Source organism: Eurosta solidaginis, chromosome 2, assembly GCF_040869045.1.
Source record: "Eurosta solidaginis isolate ZX-2024a chromosome 2, ASM4086904v1, whole genome shotgun sequence".
Classification (NCBI taxonomy): domain Eukaryota; kingdom Metazoa; phylum Arthropoda; class Insecta; order Diptera; family Tephritidae; genus Eurosta; species Eurosta solidaginis.
The window spans coordinates 152,902,542-152,925,577 of NC_090320.1; the positions used below are offsets into that span (position 1 = coordinate 152,902,542).

The following is a 23,036-nucleotide window of genomic DNA, read 5'->3' on the forward strand; positions in this document are numbered from 1 at the left end:
ATAACCAAGTCCAGGGAGAAGTAATATGTGAAGTCTTAATTGGGAAGGTCATGGTTCTACACAAATTCATTGTGGCGGAGATAGTTGATGAAGTCATATTGAGAGTGGACTTCTTAGTTGACCATGACATCAAGATCGATATGCAGAGAAGGGTTATGCGTTATGAGAACCAGGATGTACCACTTAACTTTAGTTTGGAGGAAGAGTTTAACAGTAATCGAGTACTGGTGGAGAAGACTCGACAAAGACCACGAAAGTCAACGGTAAAGGTTGATGGATCAAATGGGCCAAATAAAGCGAAATCAAAAGTACCTGCGAGAGAAACACTAGCATTGACAAAACCAAAGGGACGCACGAAAACGAAGGAAAGAATTTCCCAGAAGGAATGCGAGGGTAGTTTCGAGCCAGGGCGCACCACTGTTGTGAAACGTGGGAACGATACTGATTATGCGAAGCCAATCCGTCAAGCGCAAGCTCTGCGAAGTAGTTCATTGGCCAAACAACAGAGTGCGAGGGAACGATCCAGGATAAATGAGTAGTAAAATGAAACGCAGGTACGATGAGAACAATAATTCGGAAGGTTTCTTGGCGGAAGATTTGGTACGGTTATACAACCCTCACCGGCGGAAAGGTGTTCCCATCCAAATTTCGGTGCAGTTGGGAAGGCCCGTACAAAGTTGTGAAGAAGATCAGTGATACCATCTACCACATACAAACCATTGGGAAACCACGAAATAGAAGAGTGGTACATTTGGAGATGCTAGCGGCGTTTAGATCGAGAGATTTGTCTGATCGGAACGATCAGACTTAGGTGGAGTGCAGTGTGACGAATATTAGCAATGCTAAGCAGTGACTTGTATGCACATCAATAGATCAATCATTATGTCTACACATATGTACGTACTATACACGTGCATTGGTACACAACATCGTGCAAGTTGGTCATGATTTCGTTTTTGAGTAAGTTTGAGTGCGTGTTTTCATTTATGTTGTATTTGTAGATGTTGTGCTCTACTCTCGTAGGTTGTGTGTAGTTGAGTTGTATCAACTTACAATACTACATACAAGTTGCACAATACAAAGTAGTATTTCATTTCAAACAGATGTAGTGAGTATTTGTGGAATACTATTTTTGTCTGACTGCAGTAAAATAGAATAAAAAGACAAATTTATTTGTTTTTGGGATGGAAAATTTTGTATTTATACCAGAAAAGGTGAATAGTAAAAAATACTAATTTTTCAAAGGTATTCATTTTAACATAACATAAAAATAAATAAAAATTTTACATAACTCGATTTCATAAATTGCTTTGATTCACATTAGATTGGTACATGTTTCGAATATTTAAAAAGGAACATAAATCACATTTTGTTATTAATTAATAAATAACTGTAATAATAAAATAATATAATAAAAGTATTTCATTTTAATAAAAATATATAAAAACGTATGTGCATTGTACAATGTAGTACATTGTAGTACATTGAATGTACATATAAACAAACAAAAAATAACACATATAACTTGATTTCATAAATCGCTAAGATTCACATTAGTTTGATACATATTTTGTATATAAAAAAGTAACACATTTGTTTTTTCATATTAATTAATTAGTCAATAACTTAAATAAAATTCGTAAAAAAATGATAGTCTAATCAGTCTTTTGAGTTTATATTGACAAACATTATTTCATTAAATGACTTTGAATTCGCTGTCATTTGAGATCTTTTATCGGTTAGTATTGTTCGAGCAATTGAAAATACTCTTTCAGAGGGTGCACTACTTGCAGGGATAGCTAGAATGCGACAACTTAATGTAAACAAAAGAGGAAATTCATTTTTATGCTCATTCCACCACTGCAATATATTAAAGTCATCATATAATGTTACATTAGTGTTTTTGTACTTTAATATTTCGCTATGAATTGCTGAAACACTTGAGTTTGCAGTTGTTTCTGAAGGACTTATGTGCTTTCCAAATAAAGAAAACATTCTGGAAGAATTTGTTGCAGATTCATCTAAACTGAACTGGGTTAATTTATTTGCAGGAGGGAAAAGAAATAATCCTAATTTGTGGTACATTGTGATATTTGGATCTATTAAGGACGTTATCGTTTCCTGTAAATTTATTTTAAATTCCTTTATTAGGGATGGATCATCGTCTTCTATGGAAAGAGATGATTTCAAATGCTCTATATTCGCATAAACTAAATGTATAGTTGGATATAGCGAACCTTCAAGATCATCTGAGGCATCCTTGAAAACCTTTAAAATTTTCATTAAATTCTCTAAATTGTATAATTTTATGATACTATATTTTTCTACTAGATCCTTTTCTAATAATTTATCTTGAATGGCTGCAAAATTTTTAGCAATGGAGCAAATAGTATAGTATACCGAATTCCATCGGGTTGTACAAAAGCTTTTTAAAGATATTTCTAATTCTGCGTTCAAGCCTGATTTTTTAAAATATTTTACCAGCTTTGCACATAAAGAAATGAGTTCATCAATTTGCGTCGTCTTCTTTATACATTTTTCCACAGTGTTGTGAATCAAGTGGCTAATGCAGTGAATATTATTATCTTCTTTGAATGCAGCAATCATATTACTTCCTCTGTCAGTCACGACTACGACCTTACTGTTTAAGGAACAATTGAATTCGGAAAGCACACTAACCACCTTTTCTTTAATATTAGCACCTATTTAATAATAGTAAATGAGTAAGTTGTATGATATTTTCAATTATTATGTATTCGTCTTTAATAGAGCTAGTTTTTAATGAAAAATATGGGGGGTGAGGTGCGTATTTAAACATAAAGAAATATATTCTTAAATAAAATAGCAAAAACCCAAATAGAGTTTTGTTTACTTTCGATAAGAACTTCAAGAAATTCCTCACGAGAAGGAGTTTGTACTCGATGACATCAAAAATGTTCCACAGTGTAATATATTTTTAAAAATATTTTAATGATGTCCCGAAAAACATGAATTTTCATAAAATATCTACACTTGCTCTATTATCATTTGCATTCTTAAATATATAGTAAATTACTTGTATTAGCGAGGCCTTTCATGGATTTTATACCAAGCAACTTATTTTTCGATGAACTGTCCTTTATGTAATGGATTGTTACGGCGAGGAAAGACATTTTTAGGAAATTGTCCGTCCATATATCGCTTGTTAGCGCATATCCAGTCTCAGCTACCGCTGTTACATCGGTTTTTAAAATTGAAAAATGTATTTTAAACCTTTGCTCAACATTTCTATAAATTGTAGTGGGGTGCGGCAAGAGGTTTTCCACATTTAAATTAGATCCATGTTTATGTCCAACCTCGAGTATGAATTTGGTAAATTCTTTAAGGCCACGATCCTGAGCCAGCGCATAAGAGCGAATGTCACCCGTCACCTATTCTGCCAAAACTTCTGTGCATCTTTTCTTGGTATCTCCATTCACCTCAACTTGTATTACTCCTTCTTCATTTTGTGCTCCAACGAAGCACTTGTGCTTCGACATATTTTGCATGCAATAAAGTTTGGGATTTCATTATTTCCATCGTCAATAATATGGCCGAAATAATCCCAAACTTTGCTTCTTCCTCGCTTTATATTTATTTTATAAACACCTGACAGGATTTTAGCTTTAATGTCATTGTTATTAATTTTTCACAAATATAATATAACATTTCACAGAAATTTTACCACAAACACTTTACTTTTCCACAAAACAATTTGCCACGCGTTGCAACGATCAAGCACACTATAAGTACAATAAGTATTTGCGTATATGAGAGAGAGAAATGAATGCATGTTGTGTAGTTCCCAATACAACATAGTAGAACGAACATGCGATGTTGTGTGTAGAGTGATCAAACCAGAACGACACAACATCTACAACCATCTGTTTGACAACAGCTCAACATTTACTTTACAACTTCTTCGTTTGCACAACATATACAAGGTATTTATCAATTATACTACATTGTACAATACTTTGTAGTGTAATAATGCACGTCACGAGTACGTACACGCAGCGGAGAAGAAACGCACAAACACATGCAGATATCTTATCTGAGATGCTCCCAAAAGTATGCAAATATAATTGTGAAAGTGTCGCTCACAAATACACGCGCATATGAGACGCTAAACACGTGCATCTGTAGTTATAATTTTATAGCAGTAACTAAGTAAATTCTGGAAGCGCCTAGAAGATGCAACGAGGAAATCACAGAGTATAAAAGGCAGCAATAGTAGAGACGCGACAATCAGTTTGATTTAAGACCCTATCTGGCGAGCAATATTTTGAAAGTACTTTAATAAAGTCCATTTTGCGTTATTGAGTAGTGGAGTTATTTATTCAACAGTTTAGTGATTCGAGCGTTAGCAGAATTTTGCAAATAAGGGGAATTGCAGTAAATTCGTTACAATATCTTGTTCGAATAGAGCGGTCCCTGGTCCACTTTCCGGAAAGAAAATTCACGGAACACTCATCTTGCGCAACAAATCTAAAAGTCTTTTATCAAATATCAACTAAAACTTACAGCCTGCGCTGCCATCTGGCGTATGGGAGCAACTGCCGGTAATGCAGTGCAAATATTCACAATAATGCCATAGTACAAATAGATTTCTTTGTGTGCTCACAATCGTTTATTGTTAACAAATTATTTTAATAAAATATAGCTAAACAAAAGCACTACGACCAAAGTTGCCCAAAGCTTGCTAATAGCCCGAATCTCCATCTTTACAATCAAAACTTTATTTATAGATTTGGATTTCAAATAAGAGCGAGAAAGGGAACCCGTACATAAAAACAGCAATTAGAAATAACATATATGATAGATATATTAAATCTGGGATTGGTTCAGATGCCCGGCTGGTTGATGTCCTCGTCAAAGAAAAATCCGACATCACCGCTATCCATGAAATGCGATGGTATAACAAGAGATATACATTAGAGATGCTACGTATTATTAATACTCCTAGAGATCAACGAATGAATTTTAAAGCAGATACAGAGAAATGCGCCTGTTCTTATAGAAAACTAATAAGCAACAATAGTGATCCGTTTGTATGTTGTCATCAGAAGTCAATGTATAATTGTTTGTATAGAATTTTGTTTACAATTACGGGTTTTAATTGTTTACATACTTTTTGTGTACTTATGTGCATTTTTAAAATTGTTAAATTAGTCGAACAGAATGTATGTGTGTACTTTAGGAGAATTCTGGTTTTAATGCAATTCTCGTTTTTCAGTCCTGAAGATGACTTCAGACTGAAAGTCGAAATATCGAAGGTAAAAATAATGGCAAATATATGTTTTGTACAAAAATCATTCGGTGATATTATTTCATATACTTTGTCTGGCCTAGAGCTTGATAATTTCTGCAATATTTCCATTGAAGGTCGTAAAACAAAAATAATAAATTATAAATTGGTCAATTCCTTGTATTTCTATAAATAGAACAAAGCAAATACCAGTTTCTTTGAAACCGCCACCAACAAAAAAGCATAACTTTAACACATGATTACATAAAAGTTATGTACTATGCCAAGAATAAAATATGCAAGGAATGCAATTGGGAAAGTTTACAACAACTAAGGCATGACGTGGCTGAATGCGTTTGTTACATTTCAACCATCGTTGGAGAGCGGGTTCGAATCCCACTCCCGGGAGAAAAGGCTTTGAAGAGATTTACAAGGTATAATCGAAACAGCTGTCGCCTAGTCCGTCCTCATGTCACTTTGTTTAAATTTTTCCCAAACTAATAAAGTGAAATCAGCAGGTCAAACCGAGTTTCGAGGAAGAAATTCTGTACCGATATAGATAGATTGCTCCATCGAAATGGCGAGATTGAGGAAAGTGCTATCTAAGGTAGGTGCAGACCAAGGACTGATAAAAAAGGATGGCGGGAAATGGACACACAGTAGTGAAGAGTCCCTTGAGGCACTACTTAATGCAGACTTCCCATCAGGAGATGTTGCGAAAGAGTTATGCAACCACGTCTACAATCCACTACGGAGCGAGAGGTACGAGCATTGGTGACAAATACCAAAATTGAACGGGCAATAAAACTTTTGCCAAGTTCAAATCGGCGCGTCCAGATGAATATTCCTTGCTATACTGCAGATGGTCGGTGGAACGATTATAGAATGGCTAAGAATTGTCATTGAGGGTTGCACAAAATTGAACCACGTCCTTGATCTCTTGAAGAACGGCTCGAGTAGTTTTCATGCCGAAAGCGAGAAAAGCCGTTCGTCTGAACCCGGAAGACTATAGACCTATTAGTTTGACATATTTTCTGCTCAAAACTGTGGAGAGATTATTAGATGTGTGTATTAAATCATATATGAACGAGGAAATGGACATGAATATAGAGAAAGCCCTGGAACACCAGGAATATACCCTAGGTGGACACTGGTTATAAACCAATTGCTTAGGCGGTTCGGCGGAGGACCTGTCAGATGCCTAACAACAATCAGGTCTTTGATGGATTAGGCATTTCGAGATGTACATGCCTTAGCATCTGGAGTCGGGTTAACCGTCAACGCGGAAAAAACGATCTAGTATTATTTACTAGGAAATATAAGGTCCCTAATTGGAATAAGCCTAAGCTGGAAGCGGTTATCCTACAAGAAAAATATAGCACAAAGAATGTAGGAGTTACACTAGATAGTAAGTTGTGGAAACTCCATGTAGGAGAGAGAGAGCGAAGAAAGCTTCCGCGGCACTGTATGTATTCAAGAGGATGCTAGAATGCACGTGGGGCCTATCACCCAAACTCTCTCATTGGGAATTTACGGCAATTGTGAAACCCATACTTTACTATGGAGTTCTTGTTTGGTGGACAGTCACACAAAAAAGTGCGTTTACCAAAAAACTTGGGGTAGGCAGAGTATCAACGGTTAGCATAACTGGAGCCCTCAAAACTACCCCGATAGCAGAATTGCACGCCATTCTACACATCCCGCCTGCAGACCTAATGACCAAAAACATCGCGTTAGCAACTGCTACAAGGCTTGAGGTCTCGGGCAGCTTGAGTGCAGGCCATATAGCCAAAGCTGTATGGCGCCATTTAATACCAGGCAAACAGAATATATGGTTCCATGCCTGAGCTTCGAAAGAGATCTAGGGCCACAATTGAGCCGAAAGGTTGGTGCCAGGATATAGAAATGGCAGGAAATACTATATATGTGTATACGGATGGTTCCAGATTAATGGAAGGGGGGTCTGCGTCCATCCAGAAATAAGTAGATCCTGCAGGCTGCCAGATTACTGCAGCGTCTTTCAGCCGGAAATTATAGCCGTGAAGAAAGCAGCGAAAAGTCTAGAGGAAACGTGCTTAAGCTGCAGTCGCGTCAATTTATATATTGATGGTCAGGTGGCGATTAATCAATAATCTTACACAGTACTTCACCAAGAAGTGTTCTGGAATTCAAAGAAGCATTGGAAAAACTTGGCTAAGGTCGGAGCATATATGTAACTATACTGGACTTCCGGTCATAAAGGGATAGAATGTAACGAAAAGGCAGATGAGTTGAGAAAGAAGGGTGCAACACTCGCTGAAACGACAATAGACGTCCCAATCTGTTTGGGAGAAATTAAAAGAAGAAAGGACCTGCATATGATCCATCAAGGAGGAAAGACGTTGACAAAAGGGCGGGTCTGTGAGATTTCTAGGATCATGTGCAAAGCCTACGATATTAGACTCACAAAGTGGCTTATATCGCTGAAGTGAGAAGATTTAAGCCTCACGATGGGCATACTAACTGGGCACTGCCTTCTAACGTCACTTGCTTATAAGCTAGGTCTTGACAGTAAAAGCAGGTATAGATAGTGCCAGCTGCAAGAAGAAACGGTTGAGCACGTTGTGTGTTCGTGTCCTACGCTCGGCAGTCAAAGCTCCAGTTGTTAGGACCTGCAATTAAGCTAGGTCGTAGAAAACTGCGGACGTTTGGCCGTCAAACAAATTCTCGTAACACTATGGACACATTCAGTCTATGTGAGATCTTTTTTAAAGGTTCGATTTGCGAGAAATTTATGGGTAGCCCTCTGCCCAGATTAGTATTTACTAAATTTTTTTTTTCTGGGAAATAAACCAGGATTCGATTGGGACTGGGAATAAGTATGCAGAAGAATAAGACCTAGAGAGCAAAGAAAAGAGGGAAGGAGAAAGATACTGAGAAAGATATAGAGTTAGACAAAGATAGAGACATAGGAATAGATGGAGCGGAAAAGAAGTTAGGGAAAATACGGAGAGGGGAAGGGAGAGTAAACGTAAAAACTTTTTAAAACTCATGCAGATAGACCAAAGTTAGAGCAGAACAACATCTGCCAGGTCAACTAATTTTTATATATAGTTTAGATGTCGATAAGATAGATATTAAATATAGTTTAATATCTCAAAGAGTTACCTTCTTTAATAACCTTGCAGAGGAAAGGTTAGTTAAAGTTTTTTATGTTGCATATCAATAACTAATTTAGATTTTTTAAAAAAGGAAGAAACTTTCTTTTTTTTTTAAATAACTTTCTGAATGATCTTGCCAAATGAGTGCATTTTAGTACATTTGTTTATTTATTAGAACTTATTTTTTTAAAACAGTTATAACACTAAATTTTTATTTTTATAAAATCTTCGCGGGGCAATGAAACCAAACTCTCAAAAGTAAGTATTTAATTTGATTCAGTCGCTTTCAAGTTTTAAGGTTTTAACCAGATCTGTTAAATAATGATTACTAATGTAATGATTAGCCGTTCCATTGATTATTTTCTTGAAACGCCATTTAATGATTACTTGCCATTATTTTCTATTTTTAATGATTACTTTTCAATTGATTAAAAAAATTATCAATAACAAAATCATGATTTTTTCCGATTATTGAAAAAAATTAAAAAAATCAGAAATAATAAAAAACAAATCAAAAATCAGAAAAAATTTCAAAAATAATCAAAAGTAATGATTATTTTTTAAATTTTTTTTTATTTTTTTTGATTATTTTTCCGCTTTGTTGAAAGGAAAATTTTCGTTTGTTGCATGCATACAAGTACATTTTAGGATGATACAGTAAATCGTAAGCGCTTATCGTGTATACTTACCGGAGAATATGTTTAGATCAACGCTCATATACCATTCACCCTATATGATGCATGTATATATTAGCCTCGATAAGGAGAATTTTTCTTTCAAAAAAGCGGAAAAAAATTAAAAAAAAAATCTAAAGTAATCGAAAAAATCAAAAATAATCAAAAGTAATCATTTTGATTAGTTTTGATTATTTTTGATTTTTTTCAATAATCGGAAACAATCATGATTTTTTTCGATTTTTTTCTAATGGTAATCAATTAGTAATTGCTTTTTTCGGAAAACAATTGAAATAATCATTGGCCATTAAAAAAGGCATCTAATTAATTGATTACTAATGCTAATTCAAATTTAACAGGTCTGGTTTTAACCAAACCACAATTCATTTTTATACATATACTAGCAGACCCGGCAGACGTTGCTCCGCCCTAAATTTGGCCTATCTGCATACATTTTAAAAAGCTTTTTCCGTCTAACTCTGCCCTCGCCCTCTTCACTTTTTCCTAATCCTTTTATTCACTCCTCCCTCCGTCTTTTTCGCTTCATCTATCTCCATCTTCGTCTTATTCTATCTATCTCTCAGTCTATCTCTTTTGTTCCAGTCCCAGTCCCACTCCGAGTCTCAGTCCCAGTCCTAGTCCTAATTCCAGTCCCAGTCCGTCTCTGGTCTACTCGGAAAAAAGGATCGTAAATACTAATATAGGCAAATTTATATACCAACTTTCAGGCAAATCGAATAGGACATATGTAAATAGGTATGTGGGTATTATTAATTCATGTCTCTATTTTGGCTTCGCATGCATATTTATCAGTTTTGCCAGGTTGATGCGACTAAATCGAATATTACAATGATAACTACTTTAGAGCTTTCAGCAACAGCTTTCATTTGGTATCCATATTACCCGCACATTCTAGGGGTATCCGGGTCCACGTTTTGGCCTATATCTCGAGACCCTAGTCACCCTGCGGTATAATATATTAACCTGTACTAAAGCACTCACCAACAGCTTTCATTTGTTATCCATATTCTATAAATACATTCTAGGGGTAGCCGGGTCCACGTTTGAACAAAATCGACCTACGCATCTCTTCAAACACCGGTGACCAACTAACACACATTTTAGCCTTTCCTTTTATAAGTATATGTACATATATGGATTTTTATTTTTCAGGCTTCACTATCATATTAAAACGAAATGCAGATATTCGTTGCTTTTGAAATTCGGCTTAAAAATTACATATGGAACAACTAAAGACTCTCGGAATTACAAACAAAATTTCTTAGTACTTCTAAATCGCGGGCCCCCTCAGAAACCTGGGGTCCGGGGGTAATCCGCCCATCCGCCCCTCTCACGGGCTTGGTGCTATGCTAACATTTTATTATTACGTATAAGCATATAAAAAAATTTGCAATAAAATAATATTGCGACTATAAACTGAGATATAACCTATCCTATATTTCAAGTTAGATAAAACTACACACGGGGTGAAAACAAATTCAAAATCGATTCAGTAGTTTAGGAGTACATCGCGGACAATTAATGTGACACGTGATTTTTATATATAAAGATGGGTTGTTCTCCAGAAGACTTACACTCGATGTCGCAGAGTTCATCGGGACGCATTTTTCGTTAGCTTATCTGTAATAAATAGACACGTATTTTTTTGACAAGAACTTTTTTTCTACGGTAAGACTTCGAAATTTGGATTTTGATGCTTTTTTGCTATAGTAGTCACAATTGACCAAGATTAACTCGAGAACCGTGCGTCCTAGAAAAATTTGCCCATTAATTTTGTGCACTGCTACAATAAGTTCTGTAAATTGAAAAATGCTCATAAATGCTAGTAACTAGTTTTTTTGGATTTTTATTAGCATAGACATACATATTTATATCAACTACAGGTAAACAACTTTTATCATTTTATTCGTTGCTGTCCGTATGACCAAACTTTTCTGGAGAGACCCGACATCGAGTATTGTACAACTGTTTTATTCACTTTAAGCGACACTGTTCGCCAATGGTATTTGTTGGTTGGGTTGATTCAAGTTTTTCCTAACATAATGTACATTATTATCTTCGAACCACTTATGGGTGACACGAGCGTAAAGTTCTGGAGCCAAGTCCGTCCAAAATGTAGATACCATTATGGCGACCTAAGAATTGTAGAAAACATTTTTGAAGACACTCTCGGCGTGGATTTTTGCCCACATTGACAAATAGCTTGACAAATCAGGCATTTTTGCCAAACTTTTCTATCTTTCTAGGCTGCAAGGAATATAACGATACCAGGAAAAGTTTTTAGGTCCATTTTCAAAGACGTTTCGTCGTCCATAATAACACAAAAATTGTTGTTTGCCAAATTGGGTTCACAGATCTTACGTGCAAGAAAATGGCTTTTGACGTCTGTTTTTCACTTTGCATAAGTGTTGTTTTTGGCTATTTTGGCAACTTATCTTATTGACATGGATCGTTTTTTTCTAATTAGGGATAGATAGGGCGTCTGATGATCTCTTTTGGCTGCCACTTGGATTCTTCTTCACTAAGCCTTCCTTAATTGTAAAACCGTTCTTGGGGCCGTGCCATAGGATAATCCTGTGAGTTTTTTCAACTTTTTGTAACTAACATTAGGATTATTCGTGCAAATGTACATATTATTACGTAGCTCTTCCTTCTTACTCATTCTCCTCGTTGTTGCAGGCTTTACTTCAGAAGGTACAATATTTTTAAAAATGATATGTAACACCAATTCAGAAGTTATTAATTCGAAGCCTACTATGTTATTATTAAAAAACTTATAGGGAGTTCTAAATTTGTATAAGTTTCAGAATTCTGATTTTGATTTGTATTTTTTCTTTTAAATGTTCAACAAGAAAAAATAATTTTTTGTGAGAAATCTTCAAATGACGATTTTTTAACTTCAAAAAAATTTAGGTTTGATGAGGGTCTTGTTACATACGACTTCGCTAAAAACTATGCATTTGTTATACAAAATTCAATTCCTGGTTATCAATTGAATGATAATCACGCGACTTTGTTTACAATTGTTTTTTGATTACAATGATATCATATGGTATCATCAAACATAAAACATTGATTATCTTTCCGATTGTACAAAGCACGATGTGGTTGCTGTTTATGTATTTTTAAAAGCATTTAAAGAATTTATAACTTCCTTCAATACAAATTAAAAAAATTTTTAATAATTTCTTTACGGACGGCGCTCCACAGCAATTTAAAAAGAAAAGCGAAAAGCCATCGCACATGGAAAGGGACCATGCGGGATCTTGAAGAGATAAGCGCGTAAGGCCAATTTGCAAATGACTCATCAAACTTCGAAACCTTTAGAACTTTTGGAGTGGGCCAATTATTTCCGTCGTGCATAGAAACAAGATTTTCAAGAACCAGGATATAACGATTATAACCCGTACCAGCCTTCACAAGACATGTGCTTGGTTTTCACTAGATCAAATTTTCCCAGAGACTTGGCCATATCATGAAAATTAAAGAACAATAATAACAAGTAAGGAAGGTTAAGTTCGGGTGTAACCGAACATTACATACTCAGTTGAGAGCTATGGTGACAACATAAGGGAAAATAACCATGTAGGAAAATGAACCGAGGGAAACCCTGGAATGTGTTTGTATGACATGTGTATCAAATGAAAGGCATTAAAGAGTATTTTTTGAGGGAGTGGGCCATAGTTCTATAGGTGGACGCCATTTAGGGATATCGCCATAAAGGTGGATCAGGGTTGACTCTAGAATTTGTTTGTACGATATGGGTATCAAATAAAAGGTGTTAATGAGTATTTTAAAAGGGAGTAATCCTTAGTTCCATAGGTGGACGCCGTTTCGAGATATCTCCATAAAGGTGGATCAGGGGTGACCATAGAATTTGTTTGTACAATATGGGTATCAAAAGAAAGGTGTTAATGAGTATTTTAAAAGGGAGTGGTGGTAGTTGTATAGGTCGCCTCTTCGAGATATCGCCATAAAGGTGGACCAGGGGTGACTCTAGAATGCGTTTGTACAATATGGGTATCAAACGAAAGGTGTTAATGAGTATTTCAAAAGGGCGTGGGCCTTAGTTCTATAGGTGGACGCCGTTTCGAAATATCGCCATAAAAGTGGACCAGGGGTGACTCTAGAATGTGTTTGTACGATATGGGTATCAAATTAAAGGTATTAATGAGGGTTTTAAAAGGGAGCGGTGGTAGTTGTATAGGTGGTCGCCTTTTCGAGATATCGCCATAAGGGTGGACCAGGCGTGACTCTAGAATACGTTTGTACAATATGGGTATCAAACGAAAAGTGTTAATGAGTATTTTAAAAGGGAGTGGGCCTTAGTTCTATAGGTGGACGCCTTTTCGAGGTATCGCAATAAAGGTGGACCAGGGGTAACTCTAGACTTTGTTTGTACGATATGGGTATCAAATTAAAGGTATTAATGAGGGTTTTAAAAGGGAGTGGTGGTAGTTGTATAGGTGGTCGCCTTTTCGAGATATCGCCATAAAGGTGGACCAGGGGGTGACTCTAGAATGCGTTTGTACAATATGGGTATCAAACGAAAGGAGTTAATGAGTATTTTTAAAAGGGAGTGTGCCTTCGTTCTATAGGTGGTTGCCTTTTCGAGATATCGCCATAAAGGTGGACCAGGGGTGACTCTAGAATATGTTTGTACGATATGGGTACCAAATTAAAGGTGTTAATGAGCATTTTAAAAGAGCGTGGGGCTTTGTTCTATAGGTGGACGCCTATTCGATATATCGCCATAAAGGTGGACCAGGGGTGACTCTAGAACCAGTTTATACGATATTAGTATCAAATTAAAGATATTAATGAGAGTTTTAAAAGGGAGGGTGGTAGTTGTATATGTGATGGCGTTTTCCATATATCGACCAAAATGTGGACCAGGGTGACCCAGGACATCATCTGTTGGATACCGCTAATTTATTTATGTATGTAATACCTTCCAAGATTTCAAGGGTTTTTTAATTCGCCCTGCAGAACTTTTTAATTTTCTTCTACTTAATATGGTAGGTGTCACAACCATTTTACAGAGTTTTTTCTAAAGTTATATTTCGCGTCAATAAACCAATCCAATTACCATGTTTCATCCCTTTTTTCGTATTTGGTATAGAATTATGGCATTTTTTCATTTTTCGTAATTTTCGATATCGAAAAAGTGGGCGTGGTCATAGTCGGATTTCGAGATATCGCCATAAAGGTGGACCAGGGGTGACTCTAGAATATGTTTGTACGATATGGGTACCAAATTAAAGGTGTTAATGAGTATTTTAAAAGAGCGTGGGGCTTTGTTCTATAGGTGAACGCCTTTTAGATATATCGCCATAAAGGTGGACCAGGGGTGACTCTAGAACCTGTTTGTACGATATTAGTATCAAATTAGAGGTATTAATGAGAGTTTTAAAAGGGAGGGTGGTAGTTGTATATGTGATGGCGTTTTCCAGATATCGACCAAAATCTGGACCAGGGTGACCCAGGACATCATCTGTTGGATACCGCTAATTTATTTATGTATGTAATACCTTCCAAGATTTCAAGGGTTTTTAATTCGCCCTGCAGAACTTTTTAATTTTCTTCTACTTAATATGGTAGGTGTCACAACCATTTTACAGAGTTTTTTTCTAAAGTTATATTTCGCGTCAATAAACCAATCCAATTACCATGTTTCATCCCTTTTTTCGTATTTGGTATAGAATTATGGCATTTTTTCATTTTTCGTAATTTTCGATATCGAAAAAGTGGGCGTGGCCATAGTCGGATTTCGTTCATTTTTTATACCAAGATAAAGTGAGTTCAGATAAGTACGTGAACTAAGTTCAGTAAAGATATGTCGATTTTTGCTCAAGTTATCGTGTTAACCGCCATGCGGAAGGACAGACGGACGACTGTGTATAAAAACCGGGCGTGGCTTCAACCGAGTTTGCCCATTTTCACAGAAAACAGTTAGCGTCATAAAATCTATGCCCCTACCAAATTTCATTTTTGTTCGACTTATGGCATTAAAAGTATCCTAGACAAATTAAATGAAAAAGGGCGGAACCACGCCCATTTTGAAATTTTCTCTTATTTTTGTATTTTGTTGCACCATATCATTACTGGAGTTGAATTTTGACATAATTTACTTATATACTGTAAAGATATTAAATTTTTTGTTAAAATTTTACTTTAAAAAACATTTTTTTTAAAGTGGGCGTGGTCCTTCTCCGATTTTGCTAATTTTTATTAAGCGTACATATAGTAATAGGAGTAACGTTCCTCGCTTCCCAAGGCAGTCGGTTCTATGCACCGGAGCGACTCGGGATTTTTCCCGACCAAGGACTGTCATTTCAGTGTGACCCCATCTAATTTGTTTCGTCCCTCCCACAAATTGTAATCCTCCCAGCAGCTCCTTGCAGCAGGACTGCTCCATATTCTCTTACATCGAATCCAATCCGGGTCCGTCTCCTGACCCCGGTCCTGAGAAATGGTTTTGCTGCATCTGCCGGAAAAGAATCTTTTTAGGACGGTCATACTCTGTTCAGTGTGTCTCGTGCAAGGGATGGTTGCATCGGACAGGTTGTTCTGGGCTTGATCCCAAAACCCGACGTCCACGTAACTTTTATAAATCTTTTGTGGCTCCTTGCTATTCACGCCCAAGGGTGTCCCGTAGTCTACGTCTATATATGTTTGCGACATCCGCCCAATGCAGCTCCTGCCTTGGGTGGTGCCACTTCCCTAGATGTTCTGGTCTCCGCGACGGCAACCCCCCGACGGGTTTCATCGCGCCATGTTGCCAGGCCGCTAACCCAAATTATCCGGGTACCCCAATGCTTGCCCAAGAACGCCCAGTCCTAGGGCTACAACAGCAATTGCGTCCTGACCTTCCCCAACCTAGGCGTAGTCACCCGTCACTTACCCCCAGAGTGGCGACGTCTCCCCTTATGCACTTCAGAATTCTGCAGTTAAACTGTAATGGACTAACTGGGAAGATTACGGAGATAGTCGATTTCATGAAGCGGCACAACATCCGCATTGCTGCGATTCAAGAGACTAAACTCACAGCAAGATCTGCATTGCAGACCTGCTCTGGGTATAACGTCCACAGGAAAGACCGCGAAAGCGGAAATGGAGGCGGTCTCGCGTTTATCATACACCACTCTGTGCAATATTGTATATTTGATCCTGGCATCGATCGCAGGGACAATGTCTTAGAACGTCAAGGCCTATCTGTCCGGTCAGGCGATGCAAACCTAGAAATCATCAACATCTACATCCCTCCTGCCACCTGTTGCCCCAGTGGGTACCGCCCTAATATCAGGGCCTTACTCACTGGCAACAATCGCATTATCTTAGACGATTTCAATGCCCATCATGATCTATGGCATTCAAACTTGCGGGCGGACAGTAAGGGTGAGATGTTGGCGGATCAAATAGAAGAAACGACGTTCTGCACAATAAACGGGACGCCCCCACACGTATGGTAGGAAGCTGTCACAGCTCGCCAGATATCTCAATCGTGAGTGCAGAACTCGTAAACTGCGTCAACTGGCAGCCGATGGTAACATTGGCATCCGACCACCTGCCCATACTTATTTCGCTTGAGCGTAACGGCGACTTCATCGTCACTGAAAAACGCACTTTCATAAACTTCAAAAAAGGAAAGTGGGAAGAATATAAATCCTTTACAGACAGCCGCCAAGCTGCCCTCCTTATCCCGACTGATGCCCGCCAAGGGGAGCGTGCCTTCCGTAAGGTCATTAAATCCGCCTCGGCGCATTTCATTCCCGCCGGGAGAATTCCCGAAATCCGGCCCACTTCCCGGCGGAGGCCGCAAACTTAGCGAGAGAACGTGACCTTATAAGACAGCTTGACCCAAGCGACCCCCAAATAAGGGATATAAACCAACGCATCAGATTGCTTGTAGATGAACACAAACGGGCGAAATGGGAGGAGCACCTAAGAGGTTGTAACCTCTTTACCGGTGTGGGTAAACTTTGGTCCACCGTAAAGTCCCTATCGAATCCGACTAAGCACAAAGACAAAGTTCCCATCGCCTTTGGCGACAAAGTGCTGTCGGACGCGAAAAAAAGCGCGAGCGCTTTCTGCCGACAATATATAATGCATCCTACGGTCGACAAAGATAGACGGAGAGCCAATAGACGCGCACATAAGCACAAATTCAGCGCGTCACCAATCACCATCACCGCTAAAGAGGTTGAGGACGCCATTGGTCGTGCTAAACCATCCAAAGCAGTGGGCCCAGACGGCATAGCCATGCCGATGCTTAAAAACCTAGGGAAAGAGGGGTTCAAATATTTAGCACATGTCTTCAATCTGTCTCTTTCCACCTTTGTCATACCTGAGAAATGGAAAATGGCCAAGGTGGTCCCGCTACTAAAGCCTGGGAAATCAGCTAACATAGGTGAGTCGTATCGTCCGATATCTCTCCTATCGCCAGTGGCAAAGACGCTTGAAGCCATTCTGCTCCCTTATTTCCAAGCAAATTTGCAGCTAGCCCCTCATCAGCATGGCTTCAGAAAACTCCATAGCACTACCACCGCGCTGAATGCCATTAGCACCCAGATAAATTGCGGTTTAAATCAATACCCCCACCATAGAACAGTACTCGTAGCGCTAGACCTTTCAAAAGCTTTTGATAGGGTCAACCATGGCCCGTTACTGCAGGACCTGGAAGGGTCTACCCTTCCCCCATGTCTTAAAAGGTGGACCGAAAATTATCTGGGTGGTCGGCAGGCATCGGTGCAATTTAGAAACGAAACATCAAAACCAAGGAGAATTAAACAGGGGGTGCCACAGGGTGGTGTCCTATCCCCACTTTTGTTTAATTTCTACATATCTAAGCTACCTTCACCACCGGAAGGAGTCACAATCGTTTCCTACGCCGATGACTGCACAATAATGGCCACAGGCCCAGGCCCAAAGATCGATGCGCTATGCAATAAAATAAACGGCTGCCTCCCTGATCTCTCCAGTTTTTTCGCCTCGCGAAACCTGGCATTATCACCGACTAAATCTTCCGCGACCTTATTTACAACATGGACGCCCCAAATGTCGACCATTTTGAACATCCACGTCGATGGCACTACGCTACCGACTGTCCGACACACCAAAATCTTGGGTGTGACGTTTGATCAGGATCTACATTTTGGTGAGCACGCAGCCGCAATTGTTCCGAGAATTCAGAGCCGTAACAAAATCCTCAAATCCCTCGCTGGCAATACTTGGGGAAAAGATAAAGAAACGCTCATGACTACATACAAAGCAATTAGCCAGCCGATTACGTGCTACGCGTCACCCATATGGTCGCCAAGCCTAAAAATCACCCACTGGAAGAAACTACAGGCCTGCCAAAATACTGCTCTCAGAATCGCCACGGGCTGTCTTCTTATGTCCCCAGAACACCATCTGCATAATGAGGCGAGAATACTCCCCATCAGGGAGAGAAATGAGATGCTGACCAAACAGTTCCTGTTGAATACCCAGAAACCTGGGCATCCCAACAGACATCTGATTGATGAACCAGCACCGCCTAGGGGCTTAAGGAGTCATCTCCGTAAGCATTTTGAGGAAATACGGCACCTGAGAACCCAGCCGTATGAAGTGAAAAAACACAAGCAGGTCCTTGGTGAACTCCATAAACAGGCGTCCGACCTTTATGCCGGGAATTGGCCGGTGAATCCACTACTTAATGAAAATTATCCAAAACTTGCGGAAGAGGAACGCATACTCCCAAGGGAAACGCATGTCACTCTTGCTCAACTTCGTTCTGGATACTGTAACAGGTTAAACTCTTACCTATCCAGAATCAACCCTGACATACAAAATGTATGCCCCGCTTGCAATGTGTCCCCACATGACACCAACCATCTCTTCAATTGTAATGTGGAACCAACGCCTCTAACACCCCTTTCCTTATGGTCCACCCCTGTTGAAACGGCAAGTTTCCTTGGACTCCCGTTAGAGGATATTGATGACAATTTGTGATCGGTCGCGGCTATTAGGTGGGGCGAGCATTGCTATAACAACAACAACAGTAACGTTCCTGCCAAATTTCATCATAATATCTTCAACGACTGCCAAATCACAGCTTGCAAAAATTTTAAATTACCTTCTTTTAAAAATGGGCGGTGCCACGCCCATTGTCCAAAATTTTACTAGTTTTCTATTCTGCGTCATAAGTTCAACGCACCTACCAAGTTTCATCGCTTTATCTGTCTTTGGTAATGAATTATTGCACTTTTTCGGTTTTTCGAAATTTTCGATATCGAAAAAGTGGGAGTGGTTATAGTCCGATATCGTTCATTTTTGATAGCGATCTGAGATGAGTGCTCAGGAACCTACATACCAAATTTCATCAAGATACCTCAAAATTTACTTAAGTTATCGTGTTAACGGACGGACGGGCGTACATGGCTCAATCAAATTTTTTTTCGATCCTGATGATTTTGATATATGGAAGTCTATATCTATCTTTTATACCTGTACAACCAACCGTTATCCAATCAAACTTAATATACTCTGTGAGCTCTGCTCAACTGAGTATAAAAAATTTGTTTATCAAACATCAATTGAGCGTAATCTTAACGGAGCGCCAACAGCAGGCGAAACCGCGAGGCTCACTCTTCGTACTTTTCACTTGTATGTAGGTTCTGAACTAGCCTATATCTAGCCTATTAATACTATATATTCTGTACTGTGCACAAGGTGACGGACTAGAAGTCTGTTTCCCCGACCTAATCGTGTGATGGTACCGGAAAGAGGAGAACTAAAAAGATGATGATGACTAGTTACGCAATCATAAACAGGTAATATATCTTGAAAAGGGAACAAATATTACATACCTTTTCGTTCAATTTCATGATAAACAACCAAGCAATCACAAAAAGTAGTTGTAACAAATATAGATAGTCGAGTATTTAAAAATCAATTCAAATGCTATGAAAGAGTGTCACAGTACTTAGAAGATATTTCATATGAATAATATATATATGTATGTATATTTTAATATAGGTCATATTTTTTACTGTATTCTTTCCTTTAGCCCCGAATTAGTCACCGCTTTATCGATTGCTGGACGTTTAGATTTTAATCCCTTAACCGATGAGCTTACAGGCTCAGATGGCAAGAAATTCAAACTTACAGCACCGTTTGGTGATGAACTACCATCAAAAGGCTTTGATCCGGGAATGGATACATTTGATGCACCACCAAAGGTAAATTATCTTTATTTATAAAATGTTTTAAACAAAAGTGTTTTCTTAGAATGGCGAAGCTATACAAGTGGAAGTCGATCCGAAAAGCCAACGTCTTCAAATTTTAGAACCATTTGATAAATGGGATGGAAAAGATTTAATTGACTTGACCGTTCTTATTAAAGTCAAAGGAAAATGTACAACGGACCACATTTCTGCTGCTGGGCCGTGGCTGAAATACAGAGGGCATTTAGATAATATATCAAACAATATGTTCATCGGTGCCGTTAACTCAGAAAATAACGAAATGAATAAAATTAAAAATCAGCGTACTGGCGAATGGGGAGGAGTTCCAGATGTTGCACGAGATTACAAAAGTAATGGCGTTAAATGGGTCGTAGTCGGTGACGAAAACTATGGCGAGGGCTCATCCCGCGAACATGCTGCATTAGAACCACGTCATCTTGGAGGCAGAGCGATTATAGTAAAATCATTTGCTCGTATTCACGAAACGAATTTAAAAAAGCAAGGACTGTTGCCATTGACATTTGCGAATCCCTCAGATTACGATAAGGTGGTTTCTGAAAAGTTATTTTTATTGTGTAATATCCAACTAATTTCTTGCTTTGTTATAGATAAAACCGGAAAGTAAAATTTCACTTCTTGGACTAAACAATTTGGCGCCTGGAAAACCACTTGAATGCGAAGTAAAAACCGGCAATAAGGTTGAAAAGATTAAGCTCAACCATACATTAAATGAATTACAAATCGGTTGGTTTAAGGCCGGCAGCGCACTTAATCGTATGAAGGAACTAGCAAAATAAGTAATGTCAACTTTATTTATGCTGTCGATATGTTATTCCTCTTTTGGACAAGTTTTGAACATCGCTTATCTTTAATGTTGTTTATGATTGGTTTCTGCTGGTGCTCGTCAACATCAATTATATTTGTTGATAATTGTTTCCAATATTGCAATGAATTAAAAATATATTTATTTTTACATATATTTATTAAGGGAACTAGCATTGGCTCGATGATGATTGCAAAATTTTTTCAATATAAAATTCATGCAGACAAACCAACTATGTAGTTGTATACTAGAATAATACTAGTTTGCCAAAAATTACTACTAAGTAGTATAAGTTCTGTACTTTTTCCATATTAGCAACTGGTATTTTTAACATGGCGATGTCCTACGAAATATTAATTGCCAGTCTCTGCATCAGCATCATACCAATTGACAAACAGGTCATGATACACCAAACATCGTACCAGAAGCCATACTAGTCAGCATCCCCATCAGGGTCATATCAATTAACATACTAGTCAGCCTTTGTGCCAGCATTATACCAGATAGCATACTAGTTATGATATACTATGTACATCAATATCATATCAATTGACACACTAGTTAGTGTATTCAACATCAACATACCAGTTGGCATACTAAGTCTATGCGTCATTGTAACACCAGTTGACATACTAGTCGATATTTACATCAGCATCCTACTAGTTAATATACTAGCCCCAGTCGGGTTGAAAAATTACTTGAAAATTGATAAAATAGCTCAAATAAATTTTATTCATTATATTTCATATACATAAAAAGTATATATATATATATAAAAAGTAGCGGAATGTTATTCATATACATGACGACTTTGTGATTGCTTCCCAAGGCAGTCGGTTCTATGTACCGGAGCGACTCGGGATTTATCCCGACCAAGGACTGTCATTTCAGTGTGACCCCATCTAATTTGTTTCGTCCCTCCCACAAATTGTCATCCTCCCAGCAGCTCCTTGCAGCAGGACTGCTCCATATTCTCTTACTCCGGGAAGGCATCGAATCCAATCCGGGTCCGTCTCCTGACCCCGGTCCTGAGAAATGGTTTTGCTGCATCTGCCGGAAAAGAATCTTTTTAGGACGGTCATACTCTGTTCAGTGTGTCTCGTGCAAGGGATGGTTGCATCGGACAGGTTGTTCTGGGCTTGACCCCAAAACCCGACGTCCACGTAACTTTTATAAATCTTTTGTGGCTCCTTGCTGTTCACGCCCAAGGGCGTCCCGTAGTCTACGCCTTAGCGCCCCCCCCCCCCCCCCCCCCCCCACTACCTTCCAGCAGCCCCGCTGCTCAGCAAGCCACAACAAGTACCCGCTGCTGCTCGCGCACCACGGCGCCAACAACTCAAACAGCTGATACCACTCATAACTACTACCTTCGTAGTAGAGTTGGTAGCAATGCTGAGCATCAGCCCCTGCCCCCGTCTTCTCCCCCCTCTTTTCCCGCAGCAATCCTGTAGGTCAGGGAAACAGACTCTTAGTCCCTACCTCCGTTTGCACCGTTTTCCAGCATAGAATATATATGTTTGCGACATCCGCCCAATGCAGCTCCTGCCTTGGGTGGTGCCACTTTCCCAGATGTTCTGGTCTCCGCGACGGCAACCCCCCGACGGGTTTCATCGCGCCATGTTGCCAGGTCGCAAACCCAAATCATCCGGGTACCCCAATGCTTGCCCAAGGACGCCCAGTCCCAGTGCCACAACAGGAATTGCGTCCTGGCCTTCCACAACCCAGGCGTAGTCACCCGTCACTTACCCCCAGAGTGGCGACGTCTCCCCTTATGCACCTCAGAATCCTGCAGTTAAACTGTAATGGACTAACTTGGAAGATTACGGAGATAGTCGATTTCATGAAGCGGCACAACATCCGCATTGCTGCGATTCAAGAGACTAA

General features: G+C 38.8%; 1 protein-coding gene across 2 annotated transcripts in view; it reads left to right on the forward strand.

The window, feature by feature from the left end:
* mAcon1 (Mitochondrial aconitase 1) overlaps positions 1-21,384 on the forward strand; it is a 182,101-nt gene extending 160,717 nt beyond the window's left edge. For both annotated transcript variants that reach the window (XM_067766339.1, XM_067766340.1), the window contains exons 4-6: positions 20,152-20,323; positions 20,373-20,876; positions 20,938-21,384. In XM_067766339.1, coding sequence (XP_067622440.1) covers positions 20,152-20,323; positions 20,373-20,876; positions 20,938-21,126 — 865 coding nt within the window. In that variant the 3' untranslated portion in view covers positions 21,127-21,384. The remainder of the gene's footprint in view (positions 1-20,151; positions 20,324-20,372; positions 20,877-20,937) is intronic.
* Positions 21,385-23,036: the final 1,652 nt, after the last annotated feature.